Source organism: Pongo abelii, chromosome 1, assembly GCF_028885655.2.
Source record: "Pongo abelii isolate AG06213 chromosome 1, NHGRI_mPonAbe1-v2.0_pri, whole genome shotgun sequence".
NCBI lineage: Eukaryota > Metazoa > Chordata > Mammalia > Primates > Hominidae > Pongo > Pongo abelii.
In genome coordinates, this window is record NC_071985.2 from 118,590,594 (window position 1) to 118,606,751 (window position 16,158).

General features: G+C 46.9%; 1 protein-coding gene across 4 annotated transcripts in view; it reads left to right on the forward strand.

The window, feature by feature from the left end:
* The first annotated feature begins 671 nt into the window (after nucleotides 1-671).
* SYT6 (synaptotagmin 6) overlaps nucleotides 672-16,158 on the forward strand; it is a 63,862-nt gene continuing 48,375 nt past the window's right edge. Inside the window, exons 1-2 of one of the 4 annotated variants that reach the window (XM_054553902.2) lie at nucleotides 672-931; nucleotides 14,731-14,996. In XM_054553902.2, the coding sequence (XP_054409877.2) occupies nucleotides 14,740-14,996 (257 nt within the window). In that variant the 5' untranslated portion in view covers nucleotides 672-931; nucleotides 14,731-14,739. Of the gene's footprint in view, nucleotides 932-1,549; nucleotides 1,776-11,528; nucleotides 14,997-16,158 lie in introns of those variants that run through there. The other 3 variants (XM_054553908.2, XM_054553899.2, XM_063728126.1) reach the window with 3 other exon arrangements.

Genomic DNA, 16,158 nt, shown 5'->3' on the forward strand with positions numbered 1-16,158 from the left:
CTCTTGAAATGACCCCCCATTCCTGTTCGCCAGAAACTTTCCCCTCCCGTTGCCATGGAGAGAGACGGCCGCTGCCTCCCGTCGCCATAGCAACATGCGGGTACCGCGGACCACAGGATTGCGGAGATCGGAAAGTCTTGCAGTTCGCATCGCCCGCCTGTCTTGGGGTCTTCTACCTCCGAAGCTGGGACTCGGGGGCCAGTCTAACTGCTCCCGTCAGGAACCTCGGCCAAGGTCCTCCCAGCCCCTGCCTGACCGTCGCTCTTTCTGTTACGGGGTTATCTATTTCCCTGTCATTCGTGTGGCATGTGGCAGTTTACCCAGTGTTTTCACAAACACGATCTTTCTATCCCCAGGGAGTCCATGAAGTACTTAAAATCATTACACCTCCTTTACGGAGAGGAAAATTGAGACTCAGAGACGCCCAAGGTCACACCAGGCAGTGAATGCGGAGTGGGAACCCGGACTCTTTCCTGGCCTTGCACCCTTCGAGATTCGGGACAGCCAGGCTTCCCGCCTCGAAACCCCCACCCTCCGGACTCAGGCCAGTCCCTGAGTGTAGAGGGGGCGGCCGCGAGGCGCCAGACTTGCCAGCTGCCGCGGGATGCCACGTGAGGGGCGGGGACCCTGCGGGGAAGTGATTAAAAAGCAGAGCGGAGCCGCAGAGGGCCGCTGCAGGGAGGGTCTTCTTGGGGCCGTCGTGCCCCGCCCCAGTCCGGCCGCGGCGCGGGTTCGAGCTGCTGCTCGGCAAGCCTGGGTGTCTAGGGCATGAGCGGAGTGTGGGGGGCCGGCGGGCCTCGGTGCCAGGAGGCGCTCGCGGTCCTCGCCTCGCTGTGCCGGGCCCGGCCGCCCCCTCTCGGGCTGGACTTGGAGACCTGTCGGAGCTTCGAGCTGCAGCCCCCAGAGCGGAGTCCCAGCGCGGCAGGCGCAGGTAACGGGAGACCCAGGACCCCCTCCCTTCCTGGATATGCGTCCTGCGGTCTCCCTTCCCCAAAGCCCCAGTCCCAGGAGCCCCAGAACCTAGAGAGAACTCTTCAGGTCTGGATTCTGGATTGGGAGACTGCCTCGTCCAGCCCTCTGGCCCATCGCTTGCACAGCCAGGAGAGACCCGAAGGGGACCGGGGGTGGGGGTAGAAGCCCCCTGGCCCTCCTGTATTACTACTGCGGAATGCGGGGGACCCCGCAGACAGCCAGGCTCCCAGGACGGGGCACCCTCGGGGCTTCAGTTTCCCTCGCATCTCCAAGCTCGCTCTGCTGGCGATTTGCCAGGAGAGGGGTCCCTGGAGAGAGCGGGAGACGAGGAGCGCCCGGCTGAGGAACAGAGCTCGCCTCCTAGCGAGTGTCGAGGTCCCCGGGTCCGTGCGTCGGTCTGTCCGTCCGTTTGTGTGTTCTTGCGGTGAACGCAGGCGGACCCCCGGTCTCTCCGGGAGAAACTTGGGTCTGCGACTGGCACGAGGTCTTTGTGTCCGGGTGTCTCTCCGGCTGCGAGTGGTTTTCCGCGTCTCCGCTGGGGGGCGGGGGACAGGGGGCGGGGTGGGGGAGGGTATGAGGGTGTTGCGGCGTCCTTCCCCCACCCCTCTCGCCCCTATAACTCGCTCCCTCCGTCCCTCTCGGTCTCGGACTCGGGGCGGGTGCGCGACTGAGCTGGCCCCTCTAGCCGACTTTGCCAAGAGGGCGCCTCCTGCCCGAGCCGCGCGGACCCCGCGCCGGACGCAGCCCCAGGCGGCCGCCTAGCCGAGGCAGGAGCCCGAGCTGAGTCGAGCTCGCCGGAGCGGGTGAGTCCCGAGCCCGATTCCCGCCAGGCTGGACCCCGGCGCGCAGCTGCGGCGTCTCCGGGGAGTCGCGACAGGAGGAATGGCGTGTCGCGCCCTGGCGGCGGGAGCTGCGGGAGGGTCGGCGACGTGGCGGCCGGCCCAGGGTATTTACCTGCTGCACCAGTGCCCTGCAGCCACGCTCGCCGGCTGCCGCGGGGCTTCTTTGTCCAGATGTCTGGAGGGTCCGGGGCGGCAGGGAGTACTGGGTCGCGTCCCCTCCATGGGGGAGGGGCTGGGGGAGTGAGAGGCCTGGAGATAATGCGGAGTGGGGGTGGGGAGATCCTGCAAGGACCAGGGCGCCGGGGTTCCAGGAGGCTCTGCAGGCTCCATCCCTCCTTGTTCCCCCACCCCGACCCCAGTAGCGCTGGGCCTAGGAGTACTCGGGAGTTGCTCAGTGGCTCCGCACCGCTGGCGCGGGAAGGGGCGAAAGGGGCTGCCAGAGGCGGGACTTTGGTCCCCACGCGCTGCTCCAGGGACGAGAAGCCAGGGACGGGCGGTTCTGGGAGCAGGTACAGGTGGGGTAAACTCCCCAGCGGCTGCAGGTCCCAGGGTCCTGTTTTCTTTCACTTGAGGTTAAAGGTCGTATATAGAGGTAGATACCCGTGAGGAACAGTTGGAGGGAGGGGGCGGTGGGCCAAGGGGAGTCTTGCCTGTGTGTAGGGGGCTGTATCCAGCCTTGGGGTGAGCGGAGCCCACCTGAGCCCTGTGAGGGTCGTAGGAGGCGCTGCTGTCCCTAGTTGTGGCAATGTTTAGTCAATGGTTTAATCACTGCAGCAGAAGGGACTGAGGTTAGACCTAAAGAACTTTTAGAGGGTGGTACAGAGATGGAGGTTGGGGAAGTTGATTCCCTGCCTTGGAGATTCGCAGAACACATTAGGCCTAGCAAGCTATTGTTATAAGACTCTGGTTCTCTGGTGCCATCCCCTCCTACACCACACATACCCACCAGACACAGAATTTTCCCTATCAGGGAGTCTCTTCCTGCCTCTCCCTACTCCCCAGCTCCCTTCCATCTTTTCCACCAATGATCCATCTCCAGTGGAACCTTAATGCTAGTCCTGACCCTCAGAGCCTAGAGGGTGAGAACATACCTGTGGAGTTCCATCTGGGATGGAAGCTGACTCTCCTGTCTGTTCAGGGCAGAAATGCTGGGGGTGAGGGTGGAAGTTGCTGGAAGTGGGTCAGGGCTGTATGTGCACAGCACATCTTGGTAGGGGGAGGCACAGGTGTTCTGACTCCACAAGGATACCCATAATCTGGAATGACAGGTGCCTGGATGGCCAGGTTGAGGGTGAGAAAAGCCTGAGAGGTGAGAGTGGGCAGGCCCAGATGAATTACTATGCCTTCCCTGCAGGCTGCATCAGAAGATGAGTTCGAGTTGTTAGCTCAGGAAAACTTTAACTTTGGCTGCTGAGTCACAAGTCCCAGGAAGCCCAGGGTCCAAGCTGGGAGGCTGAAAGGGATATGGGGAGGCAGGAGCAGACCCTTTGATCATAGCAAGAGAAAGATAGTGGTTGAGAGTGGCCTTGGGATTTTGAGAATTTAGGTGACCAGAGGGTTTGGGGAGATGCCATGGAGTTCAGGACCAGGCCCCAGCCGTTCCGCCTCCCAGCCTGCTCTCTGGGTCCAGATTCTCCAACCAGCAGAATGCTAGAGCTTTTCATTTGTTGCAGTTTTATGAAAAATGCAAATGGCTAGAGCATGCCCAGCTCTGTTTACCATTTTATGTTTTCCTTTGACTTCTTCCTGTTCTAAGTCTCTAGCTTACAGATTTCTAGTAACACCCTGAGATTCAACAATTCAGATTCAGACTCGACTGTCATTTGCTGAGACTCCTCTATAGGCTAGAGTCTGTGCTAGGAATTGCACAGGAAGTCTCAGTTAATCAGACCCTGACTTGGAAACACCTGTACACAAACTGTCCAAACTAAAAGCAAGTTTCCCCTTTTTCTTTAAAAACTCTGAAGCCATAGGCCTGCTATTCTCCTTAATATACCCCAAGTGAACACTAACAAGCAGTTCTCCACCTTTCATTGTGTCATTTGCCTTGTGGAAATGAATGAACTTTTTCCATAAGCCAAGTTGCAGAGGTTTAGGTATGGTCAGCATGGGTTCTGGACTTAAGGTAGCAAGCAGAGGTCCAGAAGTGCTCCAGAAAATGCAGAAACCTGACAGGAGACCTCAAGCTTCCCTGTTTTTCTTAGGCTGGCAGCCGGGTGTGGTTAACTCCAGTTTACTTGTGGCCATGAAATTTATGTGATATTTGTCCTTCTCACTGGAAGGATGGAATTCGGCAGATTTTGCCCTTTTTGAGGAAAAGTACAATGCACAATCCTTTAGAACCCAAGGAGATGATATTCTGACTAGTGTGTTTTGAGCTTTAGAGTTCTAGAAGCAGGGTCCAGTATCTAGGAGTTGTAGAGCCCTTAGATTTACAGTTCTAGAAGTTTTCTTCTCCCTCTGACTTTGATGAGAACATCAAGTAGGGATGGTGGTTTCAGTATGTGTCATCCCTCTAAGCTCTGTACAAAAGACATGTTCTCTTCTAACTGTCTGAAGTTTATCTTCCCTGTCCACAGAGTTAGGGGTATAACATGTGGCTGCAAATAGTGAGGAGTGGCATTGAGGCATCTGGATCAAACCAGGTTTCCTTATGGTCTGTATAGGGTTGTCTGGAGTGGGGAAAGCATGCTAAGACAAAGTCCCAACTAAACTGGGTGGCACCCTTTCTAGTCTTGCTTAGGAAAAGAAGCCTCTAAGGACTGAGTCACACTTACGAACTGAAATCAGAAGAGTATCTGAAAATAGAAATAAACAGGAGTATCCAGATCTGGACCCTCCAAGTATAATGACACAACCTCATCCCTCCCTTCTTTCTTCTAGGAGCACTGAACTCTTTCTTGCTCCCCCAAGGACCCAGGCAGACCCCTCTCACTAGTTGCAGGTACAAACAGGGAGAGAAGCATAGAGGGAAAAGAATTTCTGGCTGTCTGCCCTCCACCTCCATCACTCCAGCCTTGATCCTACATTCAGAAGGGCCACATGCCCTGACCCCTCAGGCAGAAAGGTACAGTTACCATCCACCAAAATAATAATATTAATAATTGTTAAATTAGTGCCAATGTTCTGTTAGCTATAACACTCCACATTAGTCTCCGATTTAGCTCTCAATCCCCTAATGATGGTGGAAGTGAGCGCCCAGTCATAAAGCTTGGTGCGGCCGTAATTAGTTTGGCATTGTCTCTCCTCATCACAGCTTTTTCAGGAGCATTAATTCCTTCTCTGTTTGGACTCTGCTAATTATCCCCATTGGTAGCTCAGGCTGGATCTCTGAAAGAAGGAAAGGAAGCAAAAGCCCTCTGCTCCCCTCCCCCCAGCCCTGAATTTTAATTACACCGGTTCTCCCAATGAACTTACAAGCCCTGGCAGAGCTTATTATTAATGGGCCACGTCTGAGCCTCAGTACAGAATAGCTCTGTTCTCCCAACACACACACACACACACACACACACACACACACACACACAATCTCTCTCTCTCTCTCTCAGGTATTCCTCAGGTACCCCTTTTCCAGAGGCCACTGGTTACTTGCCTGGTGGCTGGTGGGCAACCTGAAGTGTCAGCTTTCCAGGGAAGAAGATGGGGCAGGTGGTGACCAGGCTGGTCATAATCCGAGTCTCTGGGGCTCTGTCCAGGTTCATAGGGTCAGGCCAAAAAGTGGGAGTATCCCTCCCATCCTCTCCTGAGTACAACTAAGAAATACTTGCCCCCACTCCAACTTCTCTGTCCAGCCTGGGACTCCACAGCTCAATCTGTAGTCCTCCCAGATACCTGATTCAAGAGCCCAGATTTGGGCATCAGAAAGTCCTAGGTTCAAATCCCAGCTCTTCTCCTTAATGCACTGTACCCTTGAACAAGTTACCTGGTTAACATCTCTACGCTTAGTTTATTTATCTTTAAGTGTGTATACCAATTTCTTAGGGAGGCTAGAAAGGTTAAATTGGATAATGTAAAGAGCATAATGCTCACTATGTATTAATAAATAAATAAATAAATAAATAAATGATATTATTAGTATTTTATGAGTGGTTCTACCCAGAATCTCTTCTCTTCCCAGACTAAACGTTCTTCTTCCAAGCTCCTGGGCCTCTGCGTCACTTGCTCCCTGGCCTCTGGGCTGTGCTTTGTCTATGTCTCTGTCTGTGTCTGCACGAGAGCTCCTTGGCCGAGGCAGCTCTTGCTCTCCCCAGCCTGCACTGACCATTTCTGAGGGTCCACCACCAATTCCAGGCCCTGAAGCCAGCCTTCTCTGGCTTTGGGGTGAGTGGGGAAAATGGTTCTTTCTTTTTGCTTCCTCTTCCCAGTTTATCTCTTCAATTACAATCTGTTAGCAAGAATGCCTGTTACTGTTACAAAATGGATTTTTCTGACGTGGGAGCCCATTAGAAAAATGGGAACAATAGCAAGCAATAAGAATTGCTGATGAATTCTAACACTATGGGTGGAGAAGAGGGGAGGGGGCACTAGGGCTGTCTTTGGAGAAAGAAGTGTCAGTGGGGGAAGATAAGAAAGCCCTGAGCTGCTAATTAATAACCCAGCATTTTCTGGAAGAGGAGGGAGACCATCGGCCATCACCCCAACCAGACAGTCTCATTTAAGGTGACAAGCAGATCCTACCCTGATGGCCTTGAAGGGGATCTCAACTTCCCAGGAGAGAGGAGGGGCCTGATGTCCCTCGGATGCTTTGTCCTCTGATCTGGTGTCTCCCTTCCCTGCCTCAAAGACTTAGCTTAGCTTTGTGTCTGTTCTGTATACACAGTCAACTGTTATTCTCCACCAAAAAACAAAACATGAAGAATAACAGCAGCTTACATTTTGGGGACATTCACCGTGTACCAGGGCCTGTGCTCAAAGTCTTAGCTTATTTAATATTCACAATGATTCTGCAAGGTAGGAATAATTCGAATCCTGATTAAATAAAAGAGAAAACTAAGATTTGGACAGGTTAAATAACTTGCTCAAGATCACACAATTAGAAAGCAATGAAGATGGTACATGCTGTGCTGTCGGTCATTCTGGCACTGCCGCCCACCTGAGATGTCCATCCTGTGTCTGAGCACCTATGAGTTCAGTTTCACAGCCAGGGCTAGAAGCCATGTGCCCCTGTACAAGGCTATGTCACTGGGGTGTGATCCCAAAGCCTAGTTTCATAGTTGTTTTCTCTCCCATGGGACTGCTGGATAGTTGGCTACTGTGGTTTACCAAATCAGGTGCCCATGAAATACTAGAGCTCCTCTGATGCCTGAATGAAAACATTTCACAATGAATATTGAGCAATAGGCTTCTTTTCCCCAAATTTCAAGAAAGTTTTCAAGAACGTAGGATGTTCTCAATTACAGATTTTTCTTCCACGATCTTCTTCTTACTTTTTTGGAATTCATTCCTGTTCACCAGCTGGCTGGTGATGGTAACAGCAAAACAACTGAGGGGGCAGCAAGCAAATGAGTATTAGCAGGAAAAGCCTGGAGATGTGTGATCTGAACCATAGTTTGTGTTACGTCTCAAGATACAGACAGACCTGGCTATGTCCGAAACTGTTATATTATTTCTGCTAGTAAGATTGTTCTTGGTTTGTAAAGACAAGGTTAAAGCTATCTCTGTTGATTAATGTACAATGGTTTGCAGGTGTTCTGCCCATTAAACAAATTTCAAAACTAAGGACTATTTCAAATTGGGCTGGGCATAACTAATTCTAATAAAAATAGGTAATATTTGTTATATTGCTTATTACCTGTTAGGCACTATCCTCAACACTTTCGGTCTCATTTAAAACTCACAATGACCCTATAAGGTAGATACTATTATTACCCCCAATTTATAGATGAGGAAACCGAGGCTGAGAAGTGTTACATAGTTTGCCAAAGTCACACAGTTTAAAACTAGTAGAGGTAGACTGTGAGTGAGGCCAGTCTGACTTCAGGGCAATGCTTCCTTCTCTCTAAGCTGAAGCAGAAGTAAAGAAGAAGACAGGGAAGAAGAATCCAAATACCTAGGAAGTACTTTCTCTTTTTCAGTTCTGGGCTGAACCCTCTCTTCCTTACTGGAGGCTTACTTCTCACTTTTCCTGAAGTGAATGCGTGGTGTAAATTGAAAGAGCACTGGATCAGGACTCAAAAACTGGCAGAGTTGCCCATCAAAGTTCTAGCTGCCTCAAGGGGTCAAAGTTCAAATAAGATGTGAATGGGAAAAGGGTTTTGAAGACTATTTGTGCACCTGTGATTTCCTAGAGGACATGTCCCAGTGGGTTGGCCCCAGCAAGCCCAGAGTGGGAAGGCACACAGCTTAGGTTATCTGGGCCTTTGTGCAGCCCTTAGGCTGTACAGAAGCCTACAGCCCTTTCTAATCTCAATGTACCTTAAACTAGGAGATGAGGGCTGTCTGAGTTCAAGGCCACATATTGTGATTTTAAAGGAGCTAAATCTTCTACAGTCACCTCCTCCCTGCTGCCTGCCTCTGGTCTTACTAGCCTTGCTCACCAACCTTGCTCACCAACCTTGCATCTCCTGTGAAGATGAACCCACTCAGTGTTTGAGACCTAATTCTCCTTGCACTGCCTGCCAGTGAGATGTCAAAAGCCCAGGCTCCTCTAATCCTGGAATAAGATTCTTCAGGCATAGGACAGGCCTCCTGGTCTCATATAACCAATATTGAGCACTGGGTTCTGATTCCGATAAACCATGCCCTCTGCCTCCCCTAATCACAGCTCTGAGGGAACAGTAGCTGGGGGTCACATGGAGAGGCAATCTAAATAGCAACCACACCGAGGAAAACCTCATTCTCCTGCCCCACCCCCTTCTCCTACCTCTCTTTTCATTTACGAATTCAATTATTTGTCAGGCTGAACATTTAAGTGCACTCTATGCTCTCTAGATTCCCCCTACTCCCCTTCTCATTAAAATTCTAATTATTACCAGAACAAGTAAGATGTATGATCAAAGGAAAGCAAAGCCCTAGAAACACCTTTTGTTTTGAGGTGACTCATATTGCAGAGAATGCATCCAGAACAGCTGTAACAGAGAACAGATGTGAAGGGCTAGAGATGGCCAGATATGTAGAATAAAGACACATATAGCTGTGGTGACTTTCCTGGTGAGCCCACTAGGATAAAGACCTGAAGAAAGAGTCTCCAAATTATTTAGATCATGAACTCATAACAGGTTAAAAAAAAAAAAAAACTTAGTACCTCCAATGTATGTTTTTTTGTTCCCAAGTTACATACATGTTCCACAGAGGTGATACTTCAGAAACAGACTGGCTGGGTTGTAGCCCAGTTTCACCACTCACTAGTTGTGTGACCTGGGTAATCTATTTAACCTTCTGTGCCTCAGTTTCCACATCTGCAAAATGAGGATAATAATCATACCTTTTTCATTGGAGAGGATTAAATGAGTGAATAGATATAAAGCTCTTTGAACCTTAGACATATTAATGTTGAATAAATTGCCTAAATCTAATAACATGCTATTATTCCTATCAATCTGTATATTAAAAATGTGATTTCTTATAAAGGTTATAAATATTAAAATGGCTTGCTTTTTTTCTCTTGTGTCCCCCTGCCCCGAGGTTCACCCCATTGGAGACACCACCACATTGGAGACCTTTAGTATAGAAGTTGATTTAGAGTGAGCTTTCCCAGTGTCTGGCAGTCTCTAGGTGAGGGACTACCTCCAGCTCCTTTGGCCAGGGAAAGGCTCTAATGTCTCTGTGCAGGGAGCCAGGCGTTGGGAAGGCTTGGGAAGGGGGTGGTGGTAGGTGGTTCAGGACTTGAGGATTCTCTGCTATTATTCCCTATTCTTGAAGGTGATAACTAATCTAGGCAAGTAACTTGCAGCAAAGGAATCAAAAGGCAGTGCTGGCTTCCCAGAGAGAGTGGCTGATATCCTCACCTCCTTCTTGGCCCCTCTGATGTGGGATCTCTTTCCCTAGAGCCTATGTGCTGTGGGAGTACCTGGATCCCCTTAGCAGGGGCCTGGGCATTAAAGCCTCGCTCAGAACTTGGCACATGGCAGGTACTCAGTAAATGTTGCTTGAACTTAATTGAAATGAGAACTAATTACAGCCTTCTCATACATCATTCTTTCAGTCACTCATTCATTCCATGTGCCAGTTTCTACGTGAGGCCCTGAATCAGACAAAGAGGAAAAACATGTGCCATAGTAGCCTACAGTTTAACCAGAGACAGACAGGCCAGGGCAGTGGAAAGAGTGCCAGCCTGGGTGGTGGACATCTGGACCCTAGTCCAGGTTCTGTGTCTGACCAACCTGTGACTCCAAGCAAGTCCCTTCTGTGGACTACTGCTGCCATCTTTAAAGGCACAGCCTGGCCTCAGTACTTGTGGGGTCATTTCTTACCTTAAATAGTAAGATTTTTAAGGCATTTGGACAGGCTAATACTGAGGCTGCAAACTTACAAGCTTTCAGGGGCCAGACAGGGAACAGGGAGTGGAGGGTTGAGCTGGTGAGGACATATCCTTACAAAGAGAGTCACCAGTTCCCACCATGTGGGAGCCCATGTTCAATTACCAAGTCATTGGTCTTTTCCAGTGAATTCAGAAGTCTGGGGTGATGATAATGATGGAATTTCTTAACGTTTCAATCATTAAGCAAGCCAAACAAAACTCTTCTGCTAGCTTGTCCACAGTAACCTTTTTGCAAACCCTGCAAGGTATGCCCTTGGTTCAGAGCCTTCTAACTTCTCTACTCTGAGCAAGAAGAGGCCTTGGGCTCAAAGGTTCATTCCCAAATTTGGAGAGGGAAGTGGGATGGGAGGTCTGCTTAATAATTTCTCACAAAGAGGGGCATCTCTCATAGGGGCATACCCTTTTCTTGGGATAATGGGCATCCCTGGGGTCAGGGGTGGGCTGGGGGTGGGGGAGTGAGAGCCCACCTCCAAACCAATCACAACATTTAAAATGCCAATTTTACAGCAAAGCTCTTGAATAGCCACAGGAATGGAAGAGGACAGCTCTAGGAATCATTTGTACATGAATACCTTGGAGATATTGTAGGTTCAGTTACAGACTACTGCAATAAAGCACATATCAAAATAAAGCAAGTCACACAAATTTTTTGGTTTCCCAGTGCATATAAAAGTTATATATATAGACACACACACACACACACACACACACACACAGAAGTTATATATAACTTATATGTATATATACACATATAAGTTATATATAACTTATACATATATATGCACATATAAGTTATATATAACTTATACATATATACATATGTATGTATGTATATATAGATATATGTAACTTTTAAACTATACTACTTTTATACTATATATGTATATATACACATATAACTTTTATACTATACTACTTTTATACTATATATACATATATGTATATAAAACTTTTATACATATAAGTATATGTAATTTATATATGTACACATATAAACATATATATAACTTTGTGTAATTCTATTGTACACTTAATAGACTACAGTGTATTTTATAAAAATAAATAGAATTATTAGAATAGCACAATAGAATTAAATAAAATATATATACAGTATAAAATATACTGTAGTCTATTAAGAGTATACAGTATATACATATATGCGTATACGCATATATGTGAATATATGCGTATACGCATATATGTGAATATATGCATATACACACAGTATAAAATATACTGTAATATACTGTAAATATAATGACATCAAGAATGGTGAATCCTATTCATATGGTTTTCAATTTACTTTGCCCAGATCCATCAAAGGAATCACTATCCATGGCAGCTAAAGCCTTACAAAACATATACATTGTAATATATATACCTATATATACACACATATACAGTGTAAAATATACTGTGGCCTATTAAGTGTGCAATAGAATTACACCCAAAAACAATATATACACCTTAATTTTAAAAGCTTGATTGCTAAAAAATGCTAACAATCTGAGCCTTCAGTGAGTCTTAATCTCTTTTTGCTGGTGGAGGGTCTTGCTTCGATGTTGATGGCTGCTGACTGATCAGTTTGGTGGTTGCTGGTGGCTGGAGTGGCTGTGGCAATTTCTTAAAATAAGACAATGGTGAGTTCGCTGCTTCAATGGACTTTTCCTTTCACTAAAGATATCTCTGTAGCATGCGCCACTGTCTGATAGCATTTTATCCATAGTAGAACTTCTTTCAAAATTGGAGTCAATCCTCTCAACCCCTGCCACTGCTTTATCAACTAAGGTTATGTAATATTCTAAGTCCTTTGTGGTCATTTCAGCAATGTTCACAGCATCTTTACCTGGAGTATATTTTATCTCAAGAAACTACTTTATTTACTCATCCACAAGAAGCAACTCCTCATCCATTCTTCAGGCTCCACTTCTAATTCTAGTTCTCTTTCTATTTCCACCATATCTGCAGTTACTTCCTTCACTGAGGTCTTGAACCCCTCAAAGCCATTCACGATGTTTGGAATCAACTTCTTTTAAATTTCAGTTAATGTTGATATTGATATTTTGACCTTTTCCCCAGAATTATGAATGTTCTTAATGGCATCAAGAATGGTGAATCCTATTCAGACGGTTTTCAATTTACTTTGCCCAGATCCATCAGAGGAATCACTATCTATGATAGCTAAAGCCTAAGATTTGAAAGTTGAAATTACTCCTTGATCCATGGGCTGCAGAATGGATGTTGTTTTAGCTGGCATGAAAACAACATTTATCTCCTTGTACATCTGCATCAGAGCCTTTGGGTGACTAGGTGCATAGTCAATGAGCAGTAATATTTTGAAAGGAATCATTTCTTCTGAGCAGTAAGTCGCAACAGTGGGCTTAAAATATTCAGTAAACCATTCTTAAACAGATGTGCTATTATCCAGGTTTTGTTTTTCCATTTTTAGAGCATAGGCAGAGTAGATTGAGCATGATTCTTAAGGGCCGTAGGATTTTTGGAACGGTAAATAAGCATTGGGTTCATCTTAAAGTCATCAGCTCTGTTAGCCCCTAAAAAGAGAGTCAGCCTGTCCTTTGAAACTTTGAAGCCAGGCATTGACTTCCCCTTTCTAGCTATGAAAGCCCTAGATGGCATCTTCTTCCAATATAAGGCTATTTCTTCTACTCTGAAAATCTGTTATTCAGTGTAGTCACCTTCATCAATTATCTTAGTTAGATCTTCTGAATCACTTACTGCAGTTTCTACATCAGCACTTGCTGCTTCATCTTTGAACTTTTGCATTATGGAGAGGACTTCTTTCCTTAAACCTCAAGAATCAACCTCTGCTAGATTCAAACTTTTCTTTTGCAGCTTCCTCTCCTCTTTCAGTCTTCATAGAATGAAAGAAAGGTACTGTCTTGCTCTGGATTAGGCTTTGGCTTAAGAGAATGTTGGGGCTGGTTTGATCTTCTGTCCAGACCACTAAAGCTCTCTCCACATCAGCAATAAGACTGTTTTGCTTTCTTATCATTTGTGTGTTTGCTGGAGTAACACTTCTGATTTCCTTTAAGATCTTTTTCTTTGCATTCACAACTGGGCTGTGAGGCACAAAATGCCTCACTTTTAGCCTGTCTTGGCTTTTGATATGCCATCCTCACTAAGCTTCATTATTTCTAGCTTTTGATTTAAAATGAGAGTCATGTGACACTTTCTTTGACCTGAACACTTAGAAGTCAAAGTAAGGTTATTAATTGGCCTAATTTCAATATTGTTGTGCCTCAGCAAATAGAGAGGCCCAAGGAGAGGAATGGCCAGCCAGGGGAGCAGCCAGAACACACACAACACTTATCAATTAGGTTGGCCATCCTACACGGATGCAGCTCAGGACTCCTCAAAACAATGACGACAGGAATATCCAAGATCACTGATCACAGATCATAGATCACCATAACAACCATAATAGTAATTTAAACGTTTGAAATAACATGAGAATTACCAAAACGTGACACACAGACACAAAATGTGCACATGCTGTTGGAAAACTGGCACCGAAAGGCTTGTTCAAGGCAGGGTTGCCACAAACCTTCAATTTGTAAAAAACACAGGATCTGTGAAGCACAATAAAGTGAGGCACAGCAAAATGAAGTGTGCCTGCATTTAGCTTTGAAGTGCACTGTGTAGATCAGATTCCAACTTAATAGAAGTATTTATTGAGCCTACTATGCACAGAGATCTGGGAGTACAGAAGAACATAATCCTTGCCCTTAAAGAGATTATGCTCAATCTCATTCACTTGAAGTCAACTCAATGTTTGTTGAGTTCCTGTCTTGGGCTCAGTGGGGATGGGATAAAGAAGAAAAGAGGATGAGTTAGCCAGCCTCTGCCCCTCAAGGTATCACAGCCTGTTAAGGAAGTGGGCTGTAGACAAAAATGACTCTAAGTCTGGCCATAGTAGCAGCTTTAATAGAAATTCAAACAGCATCTGAACATGAATCCTTCACGAATTTGCACATTTGCTTAGGCTGCTATTTAAATTATTTTCCTTTCCCTGTGCACATGCCAATAACCAGTAGAGACGACAGCCCAGGTGCTCCCCAAGCTGGCTGGGGGGATAGGGGTGGGGGCGGGAGAGAGGATGATGCTGGAAGAATCAGATTGAGGTGAACACAAGGCTGTACATGTTCCACCAAGTGCACAATCAAGAGTCAACCCTGAAACCACCTCTCCCTCTGACCTGGCAGCTTTCTCATGACCATTCTTCTCTCTTCTTCCGTCTTTGTCCCTTCTGTGTGCCCCCTCCTCCAACGCGCTCACCCGCTTCTCCCCGCCTCTGTCTGTCTGTCCCTCCCTGCCTGGCTCATGCCGAGGGCAGGCACCTCTGTCAGCCTCCTCGCAGTTGTAGTTATTGTGTGTGGTGTGGCCCTGGTGGCAGTTTTTCTCTTTCTCTTTTGGAAGCTGTGCTGGATGCCCTGGAGGAACAAGGAGGCCTCCAGTCCCTCTTCTGCTAATCCCCCCTTGGAAGCCCTCCAGAGCCCCAGCTTCAGAGGCAACATGGCGGACAAGCTGAAGGACCCCAGCACCCTGGGCTTCCTGGAGGCGGCCGTGAAGATCAGCCACACGTCCCCAGATATCCCAGCTGAGGTGCAGATGTCGGTCAAGGAGCACATCATGCGTCACACGCGGCTGCAGCGGCAAACTACAGAGCCAGCGTCATCCACCAGGTGAGGAGTGGACCGCTCCCTTCCCTGACCCCCACACCTCCACACTCCCTTAATACATCTATGAGATTCCAGCCTGGGAGGATCTCAGACCAGAAATAATAACACATATCCTTTGATTGAGAAATATGTCAGATGATGTGATCCATGATGGGTGATCAATGAGGAGGTGGGCACCAGGAAAGACTTCACGAAAGGGAAACCTTTGAGGCGGGTTGCTGTATATGTGGTGTACACTTGGGGTATGTGTGGGTGTGAGGGGAACGGAATAGTGGAATAGGGGAGTGTTGGATGTTTGGAAGGAAAGGCTTCAGGCAGAAGGAAGAGAACAGTAAAGGCCTAGAGATGTAAGAGTTCATGGTTTGTTTAGGGATATGTCAGTAAAGCCTGATAGCTACAGTCTGCAGTGCATGGCAGATAAGGCAAGGAATCTTAATAGTTTGAGAATCAGGATTCCTTTAAAGCCTTTCAGAGTTCCCTGCATGACAACAATTGTAAATACATACAGCATCCTTTAACTGAAAATAGCAACAAGAAAAACATAACGACAAAAACCTACCCTAAATTCAGAAGCACTTTTAAAAGATGTGGTGCAATCATGCGTAAGGCATTGTATTTACTCAAAACTTAGGGCTCTGATGGACTCCTAGGTCCCTGCAATGGCTCTCCAAGCCCTCAGGGGACCAACCAAGGAGAACGAGGCCTGGTCTTCAGACTGGAGGCCAGGAATGAACATGCTGGGGGTCACACTGACAGTTTGTCATATGGCCTTGGGCAAGTTCCTCACCTTCCCTTAGCCTCACTTTTTCCAACTGTGAAATAAGGCTGATGACTTTTATATGGCAGTTGTGAGGAGCAATGGAAGAATCAACGTGATCGATTAGGAGAGCTAACACATATATTGCTTATGATTATGCTTGGCTCTATTCTAAGCACTTCATATGTAATCAATTCATTTCACAGCAATCCTATGCAGTTGTTACTTTTATTATCCTCGTTTTTATGGCACTGAGAGGTTAAATAACTTTCCCAAGATCTCAGCTAGAAAGTGACAGAGCCAAAATTAACCTATGCAGTCTAACTCCAAAGCCCATGCTTTTACCACTCTGCTGCCTGCCGTATAGCAAATGCTTAACAAATGGTGATGGTGATGATAGTGATGAAG